General features: G+C 40.1%; 1 protein-coding gene across 2 annotated transcripts; it reads right to left on the bottom strand.

The window, feature by feature from the left end:
* Nucleotides 1-1,165: 1,165 nt before the first annotated feature.
* LOC147179743 (protein-serine O-palmitoleoyltransferase porcupine-like) lies at nucleotides 1,166-15,448 on the bottom strand. 2 transcript variants are annotated; one of them, XM_086069484.1, is made up of 15 exons: nucleotides 15,294-15,448; nucleotides 13,870-14,170; nucleotides 13,607-13,799; nucleotides 12,057-12,100; nucleotides 11,798-11,979; nucleotides 11,593-11,723; nucleotides 11,485-11,505; nucleotides 11,365-11,379; nucleotides 9,864-9,989; nucleotides 9,686-9,786; nucleotides 8,630-8,706; nucleotides 8,482-8,545; nucleotides 7,441-7,526; nucleotides 5,363-5,473; nucleotides 1,166-3,672 (listed from the first exon to the last, which is right to left on the bottom strand). In XM_086069484.1, the coding sequence occupies exons 2-15, from the start codon at nucleotides 14,003-14,005 to the stop codon at nucleotides 3,571-3,573; spliced, it is 1,389 nt and encodes a 462-aa protein (XP_085925610.1). In that variant the 5' UTR covers nucleotides 14,006-14,170; nucleotides 15,294-15,448; the 3' UTR covers nucleotides 1,166-3,570. The 2 variants fall into 2 exon arrangements, with proteins under 2 accessions (XP_085925610.1, XP_085925611.1); XM_086069485.1 differs by lacking the exon at nucleotides 11,365-11,379.
* Between the last annotated feature and the right edge of the window lie 460 nt (nucleotides 15,449-15,908).

Below are 15,908 nucleotides of genomic sequence, written 5' to 3'. Positions count from 1 at the left end.
ATGAACTATGATCAAAGTAATTTGGGTCACGCATTACTGTGGCCTTGTAGAGTGTTCGCGCCTGAGACTGGGAGGTCGTGGGTTCAATCCCCGGCCGGGTCATACCAAAGACTATATAAATGGGACCCATTTGCCACACTGCTCGACACTCAGCATTAAGGGTTAGATTTGGGATGTTAGATCACAAAAGGATTCCCGAACGCAACCCCTGCTGCTCACCGCTCAGGGGATGTGTCGAATGCGCAGAACGAATTTCGCCCCACTTAGTTGGGTGTGACAATCAGTGGTACTTTAACTTTCCTGATGTGCCGATGGTGGACATTGAGGTTTGGAGCAGAAATGACCTTAAGTGGGTAAAAGAAATGTTGTAAATACCTATTATTTTACAAATATAGCTGTAGTATGTTTTACATCAGTGAATGAAATAGTGCTTCAACAAGTACCTTTTTTAAGAGTTCATACGTATTTGTTATGTTCTTTGTAGCAGTTTACTGATTTCATAAATGCAACACACTAGGTTTTTGTACATATATGGGGGGGGAAAAAACAAAAAAAATTGTAGCATTATCCACACTTTAGATAGCAAAAATGTTATGTGGCTTCCCGTGTGTGGTTAGGTGGCCAAACGAGATGTGAGACTCATGTGTGTGTGTGTGTGTGTGTGCGGTCTTGTTTTTGTTACATAGTGGGGCCAACATTTTGGGATTTCACAGAGTTGTGGGGCCCACCCGTCCATGTGGGGCCATTTTGCTGGGCCCCACAAGTTTAGACCTCTTTTTGAGGGTCAAGACTTGGTTTTAGAGTTTAGGTTTGAATTGGGTTATGGTTGAGGTCAGGGTAAAGAGTAAGGGGTAGGCAATTATTTTTGATGGTTGGGGTTTGGGGGAGGGTCTAGGAAATGCATTTGCAATGAAAAACCTGTGTGTGTGTGTGTGTGTGTGTGTGGTCTTGTTTTGGTTACATAGTGGGGCCAACATTCTGGGACTTCACAGAGTTGTGGGCCCCACCCATCCATGTGGGGGCCATTTTGCTGGGAAATACATTATGTCAATGAGATGGCCCCACAAAGATAGTAAAACAAACGTGTGTGTGTGTGTGTGTGTGTGTGTGTGTGTGTGCGTGCGTGCGTGTACAAGTGTAATTCCAAAAAACAACACCTGACAGGTTTCTTGTAAAATTTTATAAAACGATTAGCACAGGTGGATCAGTATATTCACATTTACAGGAAAAATATTCTCTTTGAAAATGAATGCTGGATTGAGCAGCAAACACTCCGGGCTCTATTTTCATAGATGGAACATCTGCGGTGTAGTGCAAATGTTGGCAGATCTGGATTTTCACCTCAATTTGCTAATTTGGCACACCTGTCTGCGCCAAGCTGGCAGCTCCAACGCAGAAAGGGGAGGGTCTTTAAAAATACGCTTGGTGAAGCAGCAATTTGGTGGCAGAACGTTGATCTAATGTTACACATGCTCAGACCACATCTAAATACTGGCGCAAGGTAGACATCTGGTCTAATGCGATTTTGGTGAATTTGACGAGGGTGCAGGCAGACATACTGAGCTCCTCAGACATTTTTAAGTTGTCTGTTGTCTGTTGCCACACCTCAGTTAGATCAGTAATAATGTTCCCCTCATGCACGGATCGCTACGATTACGCATCAACATCCACACAGAGATGTTTCGAAATTGCCAACCTCGGACCTAACGTGTATCCACACCGACTTACGCCACGCGCTGCGCAGGATTTGCACCATTGATGAAAATAGAGTCGAACCCTCAGGCTCTAACGAACCCTTGCTTGCACTTAGTCACAATGCAATCCTTTGATGTTGCAACTACGCAGAGTATGTAAACGCAATCAGACATTTTTTTCAGGTGATCATCTGTGGTGCAAAGTTATCGTGACGAAATACACAATAAGACCAACTGTACAATTATTCCTACAAAATGTTACGCAAAAAAAAAAAGAATACTGAAAGGGTTTATTGTCTACACTCCCATGTGCAATATTGATTAAAAACTTCAATTGTAATAGCAAAATCATCAAGGATTACTGCTTGATTTACTTTTGCTGTAAGCAGGAGTTGACCATTTTAAGACACATGACTTTTTATGACATTTGTTGAACGAATCACTATGACTTGGCAGTAGAACATGGAACTTATGGGCACACTCATCCAAACGTCAAAATAATAACTTTAAGCATTATAGTAAGATCCCATCACAAATGATAAGGTGGTATCCCCACAAGTGCGTGACAAACGATAAGTCACACCTTCTATCTCTTGATGGTAGTTAAAAAAAAAAAGTGTGCTCGTTTATTGCAATTTAAATTAGAGGTGTAAAGAGAACTGCTTTTTGTGTGTTTTTTTACAGACCATTTTTCTCGTCATAATGACTCTCTTAACTCATTCACTGCCAGCCTACTTAAAATTGATTTTTGACGTCTATAGTCGTCAATGGCACTGAATGAGTTAACAAATATGACAAAAAGTGTTGTCTTTTTTTTGTGTGTGTGAATTTTCAGGCTCAACAATTCATTGAAGGACATCATCTTAAGCTTAGGGCAAACATTTGCAACTATGGGTAAAAGAGAAAATCAACAGACAAAAATAAATATTTGGACATTATTTGTGCTCTATTCATCCTTATGTAAACTCATCGTCTCACACATGCTCGCTCAAAAGAAATGCTCGGTGATAGAGTGACATAAGTTAAAGGGATGCTTGCCTCATTTAGTCATTGTCAGCAGTAAAAAGATCATATTTTGTCTAGAATTAATTTGCTAACGTTGCCATTTTTCATGTATAATTAATTAATACCTTTAAAAACACATTTTGCCCCTTGACTGAAAATGACATCACGTGTACTTAGGGCTCAGAAAAACGACCAATCATGGCTCAGTTTGCTCACGTCACATGACCAAACCCAGAAACCGTGACTGTTCGTTAACTGAGCTCTGAGCACCTGTAATGTCATTTTCAGTCGAGAGCAAGTGGCAAAAATGTGTTTTTAAAGGTATTCTTTGTAGATGAAAATAATGAAGTCATCAAATTAATTATCGACAAAATATTCACTTTTATATTGCTGAAAATACTAAATGAGTCAAGTTTCCCTTTAAAAAGTTTCCAAATATGCTCGTTGTTCTTTCCGTGGGAATAACTGAACAAGGACATTGTGCAATATCCGTTGATCGTCATCATCACGGGGGAAAATATGATTATGAACCGCTTGAGGTGAAGGGAAAGCGCGTCTGGTGCAGAGATAACAGCTCAATCCCGGGAGAGGACAAGCGGATCTCCGCCACGCCGATCGATATCGATTGTGACTCGCAGCGAGACATCAGTAACTGCTGTCACAGCAAGAGCACGCAGAAAGAAAGAAAAAAGAAGACAGCGTCCATATAAAAGGAGGAAGAAGAATGGTGATGATATCAAAAGGAGTCCCCAGCAGGTTGGGATGACAAATGAAACAGGCGCCAAGCGCCGCCTGCCTCGCCATCGACTGCTTCTCTGACAGTCACAGGGAAGAGAAACCTTATTGCTGCTTCTTTTGCGCCTTCTCTAATCTAGAGAACGAGGCGGTACAATATCCAGCATCCAAATGTGATCCAGTGGCTTGTCCAGCTCAGCTCTGACCACTTTTGAATGGTATGGTGGCTTATGTCATCCTGTAAGGGGGTTGGGACATAAAGCAGAGGAGCAAAAAAAAAAGAAAAAGGATTTCAAATCCGTTCTCGGAAAACATGGTCAAGGAGTGTAACAATGTGGACACTGCCACACACTGCAGTGGAGGTGTAATTACTCTTGATTCTTTTACAGCCAAAAAAGCCGCAAAAAAACATGTTTTTGGGTGAAACCCATGGAGGCCCACCCCACTACAGTGGAACCTCGGAGTTTGAACGTCTCAGAACTCGAACAAATCGGACTTCGAAAAATCTGAGCAAAAAATGCCTCGGAGTTTGAACTCATTTTCGGAGTTCGAATACCCAGGCAAAGCAAGCTAAGCCGAACGTACCTTGAAAACGGGTAACCGAGTGAAGCCGAGCAATGCCGAATGTTCACGTTGCGGTAGTTGAGACGATGCACTGCTCAGATTGTGAATACTCCCGGAGGTGCTCCATGCTCGTGAGTGCATTTGGATTTTTTTTCCACGACAATTTTCTTCGCCATGGGCCCAAAGAAAGACAACCAGTGCCAGTGGCAGCAAAGAAAAACATACAGTGCTACGAACCACAGTGGAGTTAGGAAGGAGATTATCGCGCCGTTGTAACTACCGTGACTACTTCTGTAAATACTGGCAGGAGGACCCCCCTTAGGTGTTCAACAACGTGCCTGACGTTAAACAACGCACGCAAAGACCGCTTAGTAGTCTAACAATATGCCCAATGTAAAATACACAAACTCAGCACTGAACCAAAGCTCGCATTAACATAGCATTTATCATCCACTGATGCCATCACACCACAACAACAAAAAGGTAAGGTATTTTTAATTGTTTAAAATACTGTACATAGTGTACATGTTTTTTTACATAAATAGAAATTAAAATAGAAATGTTCTGTTTTTGGAGCTTGGGAACGGATTCAATGCATTTACATTATTTCCTATGAGAATAAATGTTTCGGAGGTTGAACAATTCAGACTTTGAACACTTCGCAGGAACGAATTATGTTCAAACTCCGAGGTACTACTGTATTTGAGAAAATGGAGAAAATTGATAATCTTGCCAGCAAGCTGAATTCTCGCGATATTTGTTCACAAACTATGAGAACTCCCTTGAGTGAATCACAATTATCAGTCTGACTATTGCCAGGTTAGAACAAGAGAAAAAAAGAGTTGAAAAACAACATACACTCTAAAAACTGTTGGGTCAAAAGTAACCCTATTATGGATCAAAAATAGACCGATCCACTTTATGGGTCAATTTGACCCAACTTTCTGGGTTGTTTTATACAAAATGACCCATTTTTTTGACCCAAGTATAGGATCTGACCAATATTTATAAGATGTTTTACACTAAAAGACCAATTTCTTGACTCAAAGTTGGGTCAAATTGACCCAAGTAGAGGATCGGTCCATTTTTGACCCACAGTTGGGTTATTTTTGATCCAACAGTTTTTAGAGTGTAGTTATATGCAGTGATAGGAAGTGAGAAAATGCACAAAAATATGCAACATTTCTAAGTAGTTAGAATGAATCGAATTGTATACGTAATCAGATCGATGTGCGGGAAGCTACATTGATTTTTTTTTAAATGCATTTTACAGTGAATTGCATCATGTATTTATACACTACATTTCCTGGGGACACAGATCGGGTGGGACGGTCCATCTGCACTCAAATAGATTACAAGCTCACCTCATCTTCCTCCATGTAGTCCACGCTAGAATTGAACACTGAACCCAAGTACGTCAGATGGACTACTGCCAGAGCGCTGAATGCTATGTTGATCATGTACACCCAAAGTGTCTGCACACAATACAGTAAACATCATGTATACATATACAGTATATTATTTATTGGATTGCCTGTAAGTCCATACAGGAAGCCTTTTTGTTTGCAGGGATCATTCGGCTCCTTTCCTGCTGCTCAGGATTTGTCTAAGCAATCCTGCATAACAGTTCTTTTTTTTTTCTTCTGGGCATTCGGCCAGACACACTAACTCTAAATTATCGCACTTGGCAGGGCCCGGCAGACCGTTGAGGCTGCTGCATTTTAACCACTGCAGATGTCGTTTCCTGAAGAATTAAAGCACAGTACCTCCCACATTAGTTTAAGAGGAGCATTCCTTCTGATATTTTTTGAACTTTTAGAATGTGTTTGAGTCTACAGTCTGTCAAGTGGACAGTTGAAACTGAAGTTAAGAATGGTTGCAATTTTAGCAGGGTGAGTAAGTAAGCATCAAAGACCCCCCCCCCCCTCCCACATCTGTAGTCTATAGTTCTTGTTAAAAATCACTTTTTGTTAGGAAAATGATGCTTTCACTGGCATCATTTCTGTACACATTCCTTGGCCACAACATTAGGTACACATGCACAATTCATTCACTTCCAAAGCAATTGCTCTATTAAAAGAGTGTGCTTTCATTGACTGCTAATGTTTTGGTTCTAATTTTTAACTCCATGACAGCATCATTTTATACTAGGGATGCGACAATAACAGCAATATCATGATATTGCGATATTAAAACTGCCACAATATCGTCGTCGTCATGTTAAAAGCAGCACATGTGTTTAAAAAGTCAGGTTGATTTCCATTTATGCAGTTCTAGCATTCTCTGGTGGCTAGTTTTTTTTTTAGTGTGGGTTAATTTTCACAAGGCATGTTTTAGCCCTTCTTATGTTTAAAATGCACGCTAATGGTCAGATGAAGGGGAACGTAATATGCTTGTGAACCGAGTCAATATGTGGAGGAACTCAATGTGTGTGTGCATTAGCAAATAAGTGCCTCAATATTAAGTGTCATTAGAGATTGTAGGTTGTTTATGGGCATTACTGTTATGTACAAAAGCACAATATTTTTTTAGTATGAGCTCTTTTTTTCTTTTTTTACAATATTGTGAAATGTTTTATATCGCCAACCTCCCCACAATATTGTGACAACATAAGATAATTATCATATCGTGAGCTTCATATCGTGATAATATGGTATTATGATGTTTGCATATCGTTACATCCCTATTTTATACCTCAATAAACAACTTATATAATTATCATCTGTTGAATTAATACTAGTCTTATCGGTCGCCAAGTGCATCGTCATATTTGTAGGATACTGTCTCAGGTGGTCTTTTTACATTCAATTTTCAAAAATCGATTTAATTGGGTCTTACTTTAAGTTTTTACAGTTTTTTTCCTGACTAGTTTTTATTGTTGCTTTTGGGGGGGATGGCTTTAACGGATTCATGTCATTGTCATTAATTTTGACGGAGAAAGACAATTGGAGATTCACCTGCTTAGAGTAACGAGTGGTCATGGAACAAATGTAACTTGTATCTCAAGGTACCACTGTACTGTATTAGTCATTGGAAGGCTTTGAGGAGATGTTAGGTTGTCAAAAATTGCATATTACTTACATAGACATATTGACGTAAGAGGTTTGGCATAAAACCGGTCTCATTTTTCAGATTTCTTATACGACATCGTTATGTTGTCAGCGCCTGTTAGTGTTGAAAAGTATTTTCTCTATGCTGGGAGATCTGATGACAACACAAGTTGTCTTCGGTGAGAAACAGTCTGATGCTAGCAGTGTGTACCTGCAACCGGGTCAAAGGCTATAAAAAAATATTATGATAAAAAAAAAAAGTAATAGTCATACATAACTAACAGAGGTCCAATAGAGAGCTTGGGAAGGATGCAAGAGTCAGCAAACTGTTCATGCACAGAAAACAAAGAGCTATGGAGAGAAAAGGAAAAAAAACGCGACGGGTGTGTCACCTTTTTGTTCTGGTGGGTGCAGTTTGGCTGACATTTCTTGGACAGAACGCAGGCGTTGAAAATGGCCGCCAGTCTCTTCCGCAGCACTGACACAAAAAAACAGAAGAGGGCCGAAGCATTAACATAAAGCGCTTCCTCCCGGCGATGAGAGATAGTAAATGATTGTAGCGCAGTGCACAGAAATGGAGCGTAATGGTGGCTTGCAATTAGCCGTTACTACAAAGCTGCGAGTGTAAAAGATGCACAAGTGTCACCCTCAGTTGAGTTCAGAGGCTGGACTGGTTTGTTTATTTGTGGCCTATTAAGCTATATATATATATATATATACAGTATGTGTGTGTATATATATGTATGTATATATATATATATATATATATATATATATATATATATATATATATATATATATATATATATATATATATATATAACAATTATTGATTATTATCTTCTAAAATATGAGAAAAATGTTTCACATTAGATCTAGATGGTGTACACAAATTTGAGAAAAGGACACAATGTGACGTTGAAATAATTTTAAATTTACATAAATGTCCACATACATAAATGGGGCGGTATTAGATTATGTTGGTATGATAACAGTGAGAAAAAATATCACGGTATTAAAATGACAGCTCTAAACTGATGATAGTTTTTTAAATACAGTGTTTGGGGAAATAAAAAGAGCATTTTTCCCAATTAACAAACAAACAATAGAAAATGCAATACAAAAGAAACATATATCATGTTAAATTTGAATGAATAAATAAATAAATAAATAAACGTTAACATTCTTCTTCTGTTTTAATAAAACTTAGTAAGTCACAGTGTACCATCACTGGCGACATAATTTTAGAACAGACCCTTGGGCGAATGTTTTTTGTTTTTTTAGGACAATGCAAATTGAGAAGTTACAAGTGCGCCCTCCAGTGGACAACAAGAGTTACGTTTACTGAAGGACAGTTAAATGTGTGCTATCCCAATGGGCCGGACTCAACCGGACAGTTTGGTTTGACACCCTTGTGTTGGACAGACTCTCACCGTGCTCAGTGTAGGTGATGAAGCCAAGAGACAAGAGCACGGCACCCAGATGGAAACTCAAACCCTATCAGACACAAGCAGAAAAGTCAACAATTGCTACTCCGCTATGGAGGAATGCCGTGCACAGTCTGACTGCTTTGTTACTCACGTGCAGAAGGGCACTGGCTGCGTATGTCAGCATGATGGCAGAGAAAGTCCCAAATTTCAGAGCACTCTGAAATACATCTACAAAATAAAAGTCTCTGTTATGTTTTTTTCACCTTGTTTGCAATAAGAAATTGAGATAGGAGGTAATTTGGTAGTTTAGACTCAGTAAAACCAGGTCTAACTCATGGCGCTAGTATTGTAACATAACTTTTGTGGATTTGAAAACCAAAAAAATAAAAACCAGGGCTATGTCCGAATGTGCACCCAACTCGCTATATAGTGCCCTACTGAGGGGTCACGCCATTTTTTAGTGGCGTCCGAGTGTCCACGGAGCGAAAATCTAGGGCACTCAAAATTACCCACAATGCACTTCGAAAAGTAGTGAACATCGAAGTTCACTCAACGGGGTTGATATAGACCACGATGCATTGTGACTGTGAGTATAACAAAAACATGGCGTCAATGCATGAATATATACAATGGAAATAATGAATGCGTTTTAGTAGAAAATAGAACTTAAGCACAGTTTTAGAACATTTTCATTCACAAAAAAATAATCTGAGATTTATGCGCCGGTGCGTCGTGACAGTTACGGTAGCCACGTGATATGCGACGAGGAGAAAATCTGGAGCTGGCTGCCCGAATCGCCAAACAGGATGAGGGCACTACATGTGAAGCCACTATATAGTGCGTCACTATGTGGTGAATGAGGGGTTAGGGGACACAGCCTAGGACTAAAAGCTCAAATGGTTGCCAATAAGAACACTGATTATCTGCGAAAATGACCTCATATTACTGCAGATTAGCAAATCACTTAAACGAGTTAACTGAAAGTCTTCGTCATTTGACTGTGTTATACCGCCACCCAGTGACCAAGTTGTGCAAACCAGAAGGAATCGAGAGTGCTATTTTCCTTATTTAATAATTACAAACGGATTTTTGGTGGGGATTTTTTTGGAGGAGGCTGTGAGATTATTGGCGTTTCCAATCGGTCCTTTCAATTTGCCACTCACTCATATTTGGGGGCTTTTATGAGCGTGTGAACATTGCAACTCACAGGCATTCAGAAAGCGTGACATGGGCCGATTCCACGACGTGACCACCTCCACCATCGAGCGGGGAAACTCGATGTTCAGCGGCTTTGACACCGTCAGATCCCTACAAAGAAAAAGCGTTTTTTAATGTGCGGAATATACGAGCCCATGCGGCCCATTGCGACGCTTTGCTTTACGGACCATTTGAGGTTTTCTTTCTCCTCGGTGAAGCCGACCCCGGCCAGAGTGGCTGTGGTCTCGCTCAAATAAGCAACAAAATAGTTGCTTAAGTGGAAAGACAGCGTGTTCTCGTAAGCCAACAACCACCTAGAGCACAAAAAAATAAAAAAATAAAAATATTGTCTGTCATCACTGTTAATTGAGACAACTTCCTTGGACTCAAACATCTCTAAGGAGAGTAACGGTGCCATTACAGTTATTGATGATTATTTCTGACTGTACTTTTTTTCATAGTTTGTCTGGTTCTGAAAATTTGACTCAGGTGCGACTGGTATAACTGTATTAAAATGTGCGCTCGAACTGGCACCCAAAATCCCCGTTCAGTAATTGTGTTGACGAAATTCCGGTTGAATTCGAACCTTACGCTTCTAACTATGGAAAGGTTTTTCTTTTTAGTTTAAAATGGCTAACCTAACTAGAATCCTGTGTCACTTTGTGAACCAAGGTAAAAATGAAAAAAAAAAAAACGACCATTAAGCAGGGGGCGTCAAGCCTCAACAAAATTTACAATTTAAAACACCAAAAGGTGCAATAACCGGCCAGGATTCTACCGTTGGCCACAATGCAATGCGGGATCCTTGTTAATGTAAACAATTTCAAAAGAAAAAGAAAAATGTTCCCGTAGTGGAGGTTTCTAATCAAAATGATTAGCGAAGAGGGATTTTGGGTGCCAGTCCACGCCCCACTATTCTTGGTAGGGGTGTGAATTGGCTAGTACCTGGCGATTCGATTTGTATCACGATTCATTTAGTCACGATTCGATTTGATGCCGATTAATCCCGATACGAATCTATAAATTCATTATTGTGATTTTGTAATTCAAATTTAGAAAATACTCATCAGTTGTTTTTTTTTCTAACACCCCTAATTCTTGGTCTAGTTTTTGGTCAAATAAATTTCCCACACAAACACTATAGTAAGTGATAGTCTAGTGTGATATATATATGTTTTTTCTTCTTCGTGATGCGTTTTTTGACTGATCTGAAGCAACTTATAGTTCAAAGGATATGATATAATTTGGGTTTGCACAAAAATGTAGGAAAGGGGTCACCAACTTTCTGCAACCCCATTGACGAATATTTTCCCGTGTGAAATTTTGTTCCCAGCATGTCCCAGAATAATATTCATCAATGGAATTAAGGAGGAAGGGCCGACAGCTAATATCCAGAGATTACTATCTGTCTTAAATTAATTAATCAATTAATTAAATTCCACTTACTGTAACTCAAATTCAAATTCAACATCCTGTGGGGCGGAGTCAATTCAAATTCAAATTGAATTGAATTTTGAATTATGAAATTCTGAATTATGCCCAGTGGTTTACCAAATATCAAACGGACTTTTGATGTTGTTCACTGTATTTTAATGCTGGTCATTGTAAATTGGATGAATGAAGTACAGTAGTTATCTGGGGTAAGGCACTGACTGTGGGTATGTATATACACAATAACAACTAACTTACTTTGCCAGTGAACCTCTGAGCAGAAATAGACCAAAAGAGAAGCATTTCAGTTTCGGTAAACGTCAAAACAAAAAATAAGCGTGCGATGCTGTGAACGTTCATGTTACTGCAAATGATTACCTGATTTTCCTTCTCTTTTTGCTGCGAAGAGACAAAAGTTCAAGAGATGCGTGACGATATAAAACTACAAACCAGAATGCAAACGTATGGCCTCCGTATTCCACTCACCTCCTTAGCAGCTTGTCCCCGAAGACAGGAATGAAATACGGGAAGAGGTAGGGCGCCACACAGTTGGAGAGAACCAGGCAGATCTGACTTTTAAGCCAGCTTAAAGACACTTTCAAACACCATGAAAGGCTCTGAGGATTAAAAACAAAATTAAATCAATGCAACTTTTCCAATCCTACTGAGCGGGATATTGTATCGCGCGTACCATCTTCCGTCCTTCTAAAGCCTCTTTGTAGCTACTGAAGCTGATCCACGGCCCGAAGATGACTGTTCCCACGTAGTAAATGTAACCCATGAATTCGATGGGAGAAGGGACGCCGCTCACGACGCCTCTGTCCAGATCGAAGGCCAGCGAGATGGCTTTCATGGCCACCACCATCTGCGAACCTGGGCAAGCGCGGCAACACTTGGAACGGGCCTTGAATAATCAACGCATAAAAGGGCGGCGCGGCGGCGCGGCTTACCTCTCATCTTGTGCCAGTTGGTGGTGTCCATCATGTGCACTTCTCTGCTCAAATCAAACACAACACGGATCGCTTTGAGCGAGAGTGATGCTCATCGGGCCGTTACGCTATTACATTAAATACAAGTCACACGAAACAAATGTGCATTTGATTGTTAACTAGGCATGGGCCGGTTAACGATTCCACGGTATGCCACGGAGAACTAGTTAAAACACTGTATTATGATTAGTAATGCGTTTGGGAAATAAGAATTAATCTCAGGGGGCCACCATGGTTGATGATTATTTAAAAAAAAAAAAGCTATCCATTCACATTGACAATCAATTAGCTGGAGATTAATCCATTAGTTTTTGTACCTCAATGTGTGAAGGTTATAGTGGATTCTAGGTTGGACTTAAAACGTCACCCAAAAGACGTACTATTTATTTGTGCGAGGAATGTACTGTAAAATAATCCAATTGTAATTTTTTTCCCTTAAAATTGTGATTATTTTTTCAAGGTCCACTTCCCAAGTTCCCATGAATTATTTTTAACAAATGGCAAGTAATAAATTAATCTGCATTAAAATTAACCTTTTCAGATTTAAAAACATAAATGTTTTGGCCTTAGAATTAACTCATTCACTGCCATTGACGGCTATAGACGTCAAAAATTCATTTTAACTATTTCTATTAGTTTAACTTTTTTTTTTCCACTTTTGTTAACAAGAGTATGAAAATCTAGAATTTTTTTTATTGTACATTTAGAACAGATATAACATTTGTGATTAATCGTAAGTTAAGTAGTGAAGTCATGTGATCAATTATGATTACAAATTTTATCGCCTGACGCCCCAAATTTTTAATAGTGTTTTCATCTTCTTCTTTTTTTTTAATTCATTCACTACCATTGACGGCTATAAACGTCAAAAATTCATTTAAATTTTTTCTATTAGTTTAACATTTTTTTCCACTTTTGTTAACAAGAGTATGAAAACCTAGAAATTATTTTATTGTACAGATATAACATTTGTGATTAATCGTGAGTTAACTAGTGAAGTCGTGATAAATTACAATTAAAAATGTTAATCGCGCCTGTTGCCCCTAATTAAAATAATAATAATTTTATGGCAGTGAATGAGTTAATAGGAGTTTATTGATCTAATTAAATTAGAGTTGTTATCTTACTAAACACTGTGACTTGCATTTCTTTAAATTAAGCACTCACTACAACAACTTGACAAAGTTCTGGCAAACAAGTGTGGCGTAAGCATAAATCAGAACTCAGATGACAAAATAATGTCAACAAATTGGTTGGCTTTATCACTTCAACTTTTCATGTAAACATGAAACTATGATCATGTAAACATGTGGACTTCACTTCTTAAGCACTCAACTTATCTAGACACTTTATATATATATATATATATATAAAATAAAGCTAAGCGACCGAAATGAAGCAGAGCTAGTTTTTTTTCTTCGCAATTTGAAAATTGCACTCTACTACAGTGCAATATCGATTTGAATTTGATTATGCCTATTGTAAAGTACGTGAAAGGCCGACATTCTTACCCCAGCATCAGATAGATGAGCACGGTGATAGAGAGAAAGGTTCCTCGCATGGTCGAGTGGCGACACAGGAAGAGGAAGAGGTAGCAGAGGAGGCTCAGGAGGACCACCCAGATCATGTGCAGTTCAAAGAACAGGTAGAGGACGTAAAATCCCCCCGCCACTGTGGCCAGATGCTTCAAAACGGAGGGGAGCCCTGCCACGGAAAAGGAGACCGTGACCACCCAGGCTACGCCGGGACTGACGGGACACGCAAAATACTCAACTCAACATCCAGAGAAGGCGGCACAGCAGGCAGATGAGCAGCAGCTGCCACACCTGCTCCAGACCCTGCTGGGCTGTCGGCAGCAGACAGCCGTGAGTGAGCTCCTGGAAGAACTTCTGGCGACTGAACGCGACCATCGCTGCCAGTCTGAAATGGCAGAGGGCTGTTCGAGTGGTTTAAGTCTGGTGCTTCTACTCAACTGGCAGGTAAATGAGTTTGTCTCATTTAGAATAGAAGCACCTGTGGCCTAAGGCAATATGTGGCAAGGATGTTACTTTCTGGACCTGGATTCCCAACCCTGCCTGTAACGTCAACAAAGCATGATGTGAAAGCGTCCTCAGAATACTGCGCCTTTGTGGCAATAAAAAAGTTAGTGTCAGCCCGCTAAGTAGTGCACTGGAAGTTGTTTGAATAGATTTCATAATAAGAGCGCTGGCATGAAGTGACGTGTAAGCGTTTGATAAATCTGCCAGTGTCAAAATGAAGTTATCTCATGTTGTAAATTTGACTTGACTTTTGAGCAAATGCAATACGGACAATTATTCCAAGCTGTACGTCACTAGGTCTTACTCGGTGAAAGGATGCTCTGCGCTCATTGAAAAGCGTTGGACTATGGATTGTTGTATTTTATGATGATTATTTTGATTTCAAAATGTGATGACATGTCGTTTGACTACTTTAACAATCTGCCTGATTTGATTTGTAAGCTCGTCACAGGCAAACGCTATCACAGAAATATCCGATTTTTTGGGATGAAATAAGTAAGACTCAAAAGTGCCTTTGAGTCTTACTTATTTCATCCCATGGTAATATCGACTCATCAATTTAATTATACTAATTAAAAGCAAGTTACATTTAGTTCAAGTCGGTTATCTGCGATAATTATTGGCCAACTCGTGCTAGTAGTCCACACCAGTTTTGTTTACAGATACAACATTCACGATCAATACAATCTCATCAAATGATGTATCTACTGAAGACTATTAGTATTTTTGAACCATCCGACGTGTCAAATAAGGTCAACCGTGGGCCTATATGTCGTAGTGAAAATGTGAGCGCATACGGCACGATAACATGACACACATGACATGTCCAAGTGGGTTACTTGAACGCATCAGTGTGCAGCGAGTGCAGGGCACGCTGTGGCTCCGCAATGCAGTGGACCGGGGGGACGATCAGTTGACTTACAGCTGATCCGCGCGCGACCTCCACGAACGCAACGCAGACAAGAGGACGTACAATAAACGCCGTTGACAAAACCGTGTTGTGACAATTTTTGTCGGAAGGTAATGACGACCTAGATAACAATCCTTCGACGATTCGGTGGTATTTGCACTTGAGCGTCGACCCCTGCAGCCCCCCCACACGTCAATAGCGGCTAATGTCTCGCGCTTACATCAGTTTGTGCACCGGAAGGAAGCTTACCCTTAGTCGAGCGGCAGTTGTGGGCTCCTTCCTGCTTTCCCGCCCGTTTACAGTCACTTCGCCACTCGTGTTTTGCTTTTCACTAGGTCCAGAGGATGCTTCGAACTCGATGACGCGCAGCATCAGTACCAAGTCGTTCACGCAGCCAAGAAAGACGTGTCGGCCAATCGGCGAGCTCGCCTTCAGCCAATCAGGACAGCGAGTGACAGCGGTCTTAGCCAATCACATTTGGCGCGCATGCATTCTGGCTCCGTTCGACCAATGGGATGCGGACAGCGTGCAGTGGTTGTCAGGAAACTCATCTGGCTGTGACAGCTGTGGGAAAATACACCATTAATTTAGCCTTACAAGAGAAACGTGGTTCATAAATAAAAAATAACCATAATCCTTACTTTTGTTAATTAAGGAGGTAAATCTGAACATTAGAATCATGATCGAATAATGAATGATACATCCACTCATTTCTATAGCGCTAACATTCACGTATTTCTGTCTTGAAATACAAGTGCACCTCAACCCCCCACCACTAGATGGCGGCAGCAAACAGATCAGATTTATTGCGTTCCCATTTATTTCACAGGGAAGTGTTTTAAGATGTTGTATTAGCATGGCTGC

The sequence above is a fragment of the Leptonotus elevatus genome, chromosome 2, assembly GCF_054856555.1.
Source record: "Leptonotus elevatus isolate MCC_2025b chromosome 2, RoL_Lele_1.0, whole genome shotgun sequence".
In the NCBI taxonomy this organism is placed as follows: Eukaryota; Metazoa; Chordata; class Actinopteri; order Syngnathiformes; family Syngnathidae; genus Leptonotus; species Leptonotus elevatus.
Note: the sequence above shows the minus strand (reverse complement) of the source record. Positions and strands in the feature narration are given on the sequence as shown.

Bases quoted from the DNA above. Each gene is read 5' to 3' on its own strand.
- LOC147179743 (XM_086069484.1), bottom strand. From the start codon at position 14,005: ATGGTCGCGTTCAGTCGCCAGAAGTTCTTCCAGGAGCTCACTCACGGC. The intron at 11,980-12,056 runs GTAAGCCGCGCC...GCGCTTGCCCAG, and splicing joins CAACTGGCACAAGATGAGAG to GTTCGCAGATGGTGGTGGCC. The intron at 8,707-9,685 runs GTGAGTTGCAAT...TTTATTTTGTAG, and splicing joins GTCACGCTTTCTGAATGCCT to ATGTATTTCAGAGTGCTCTG.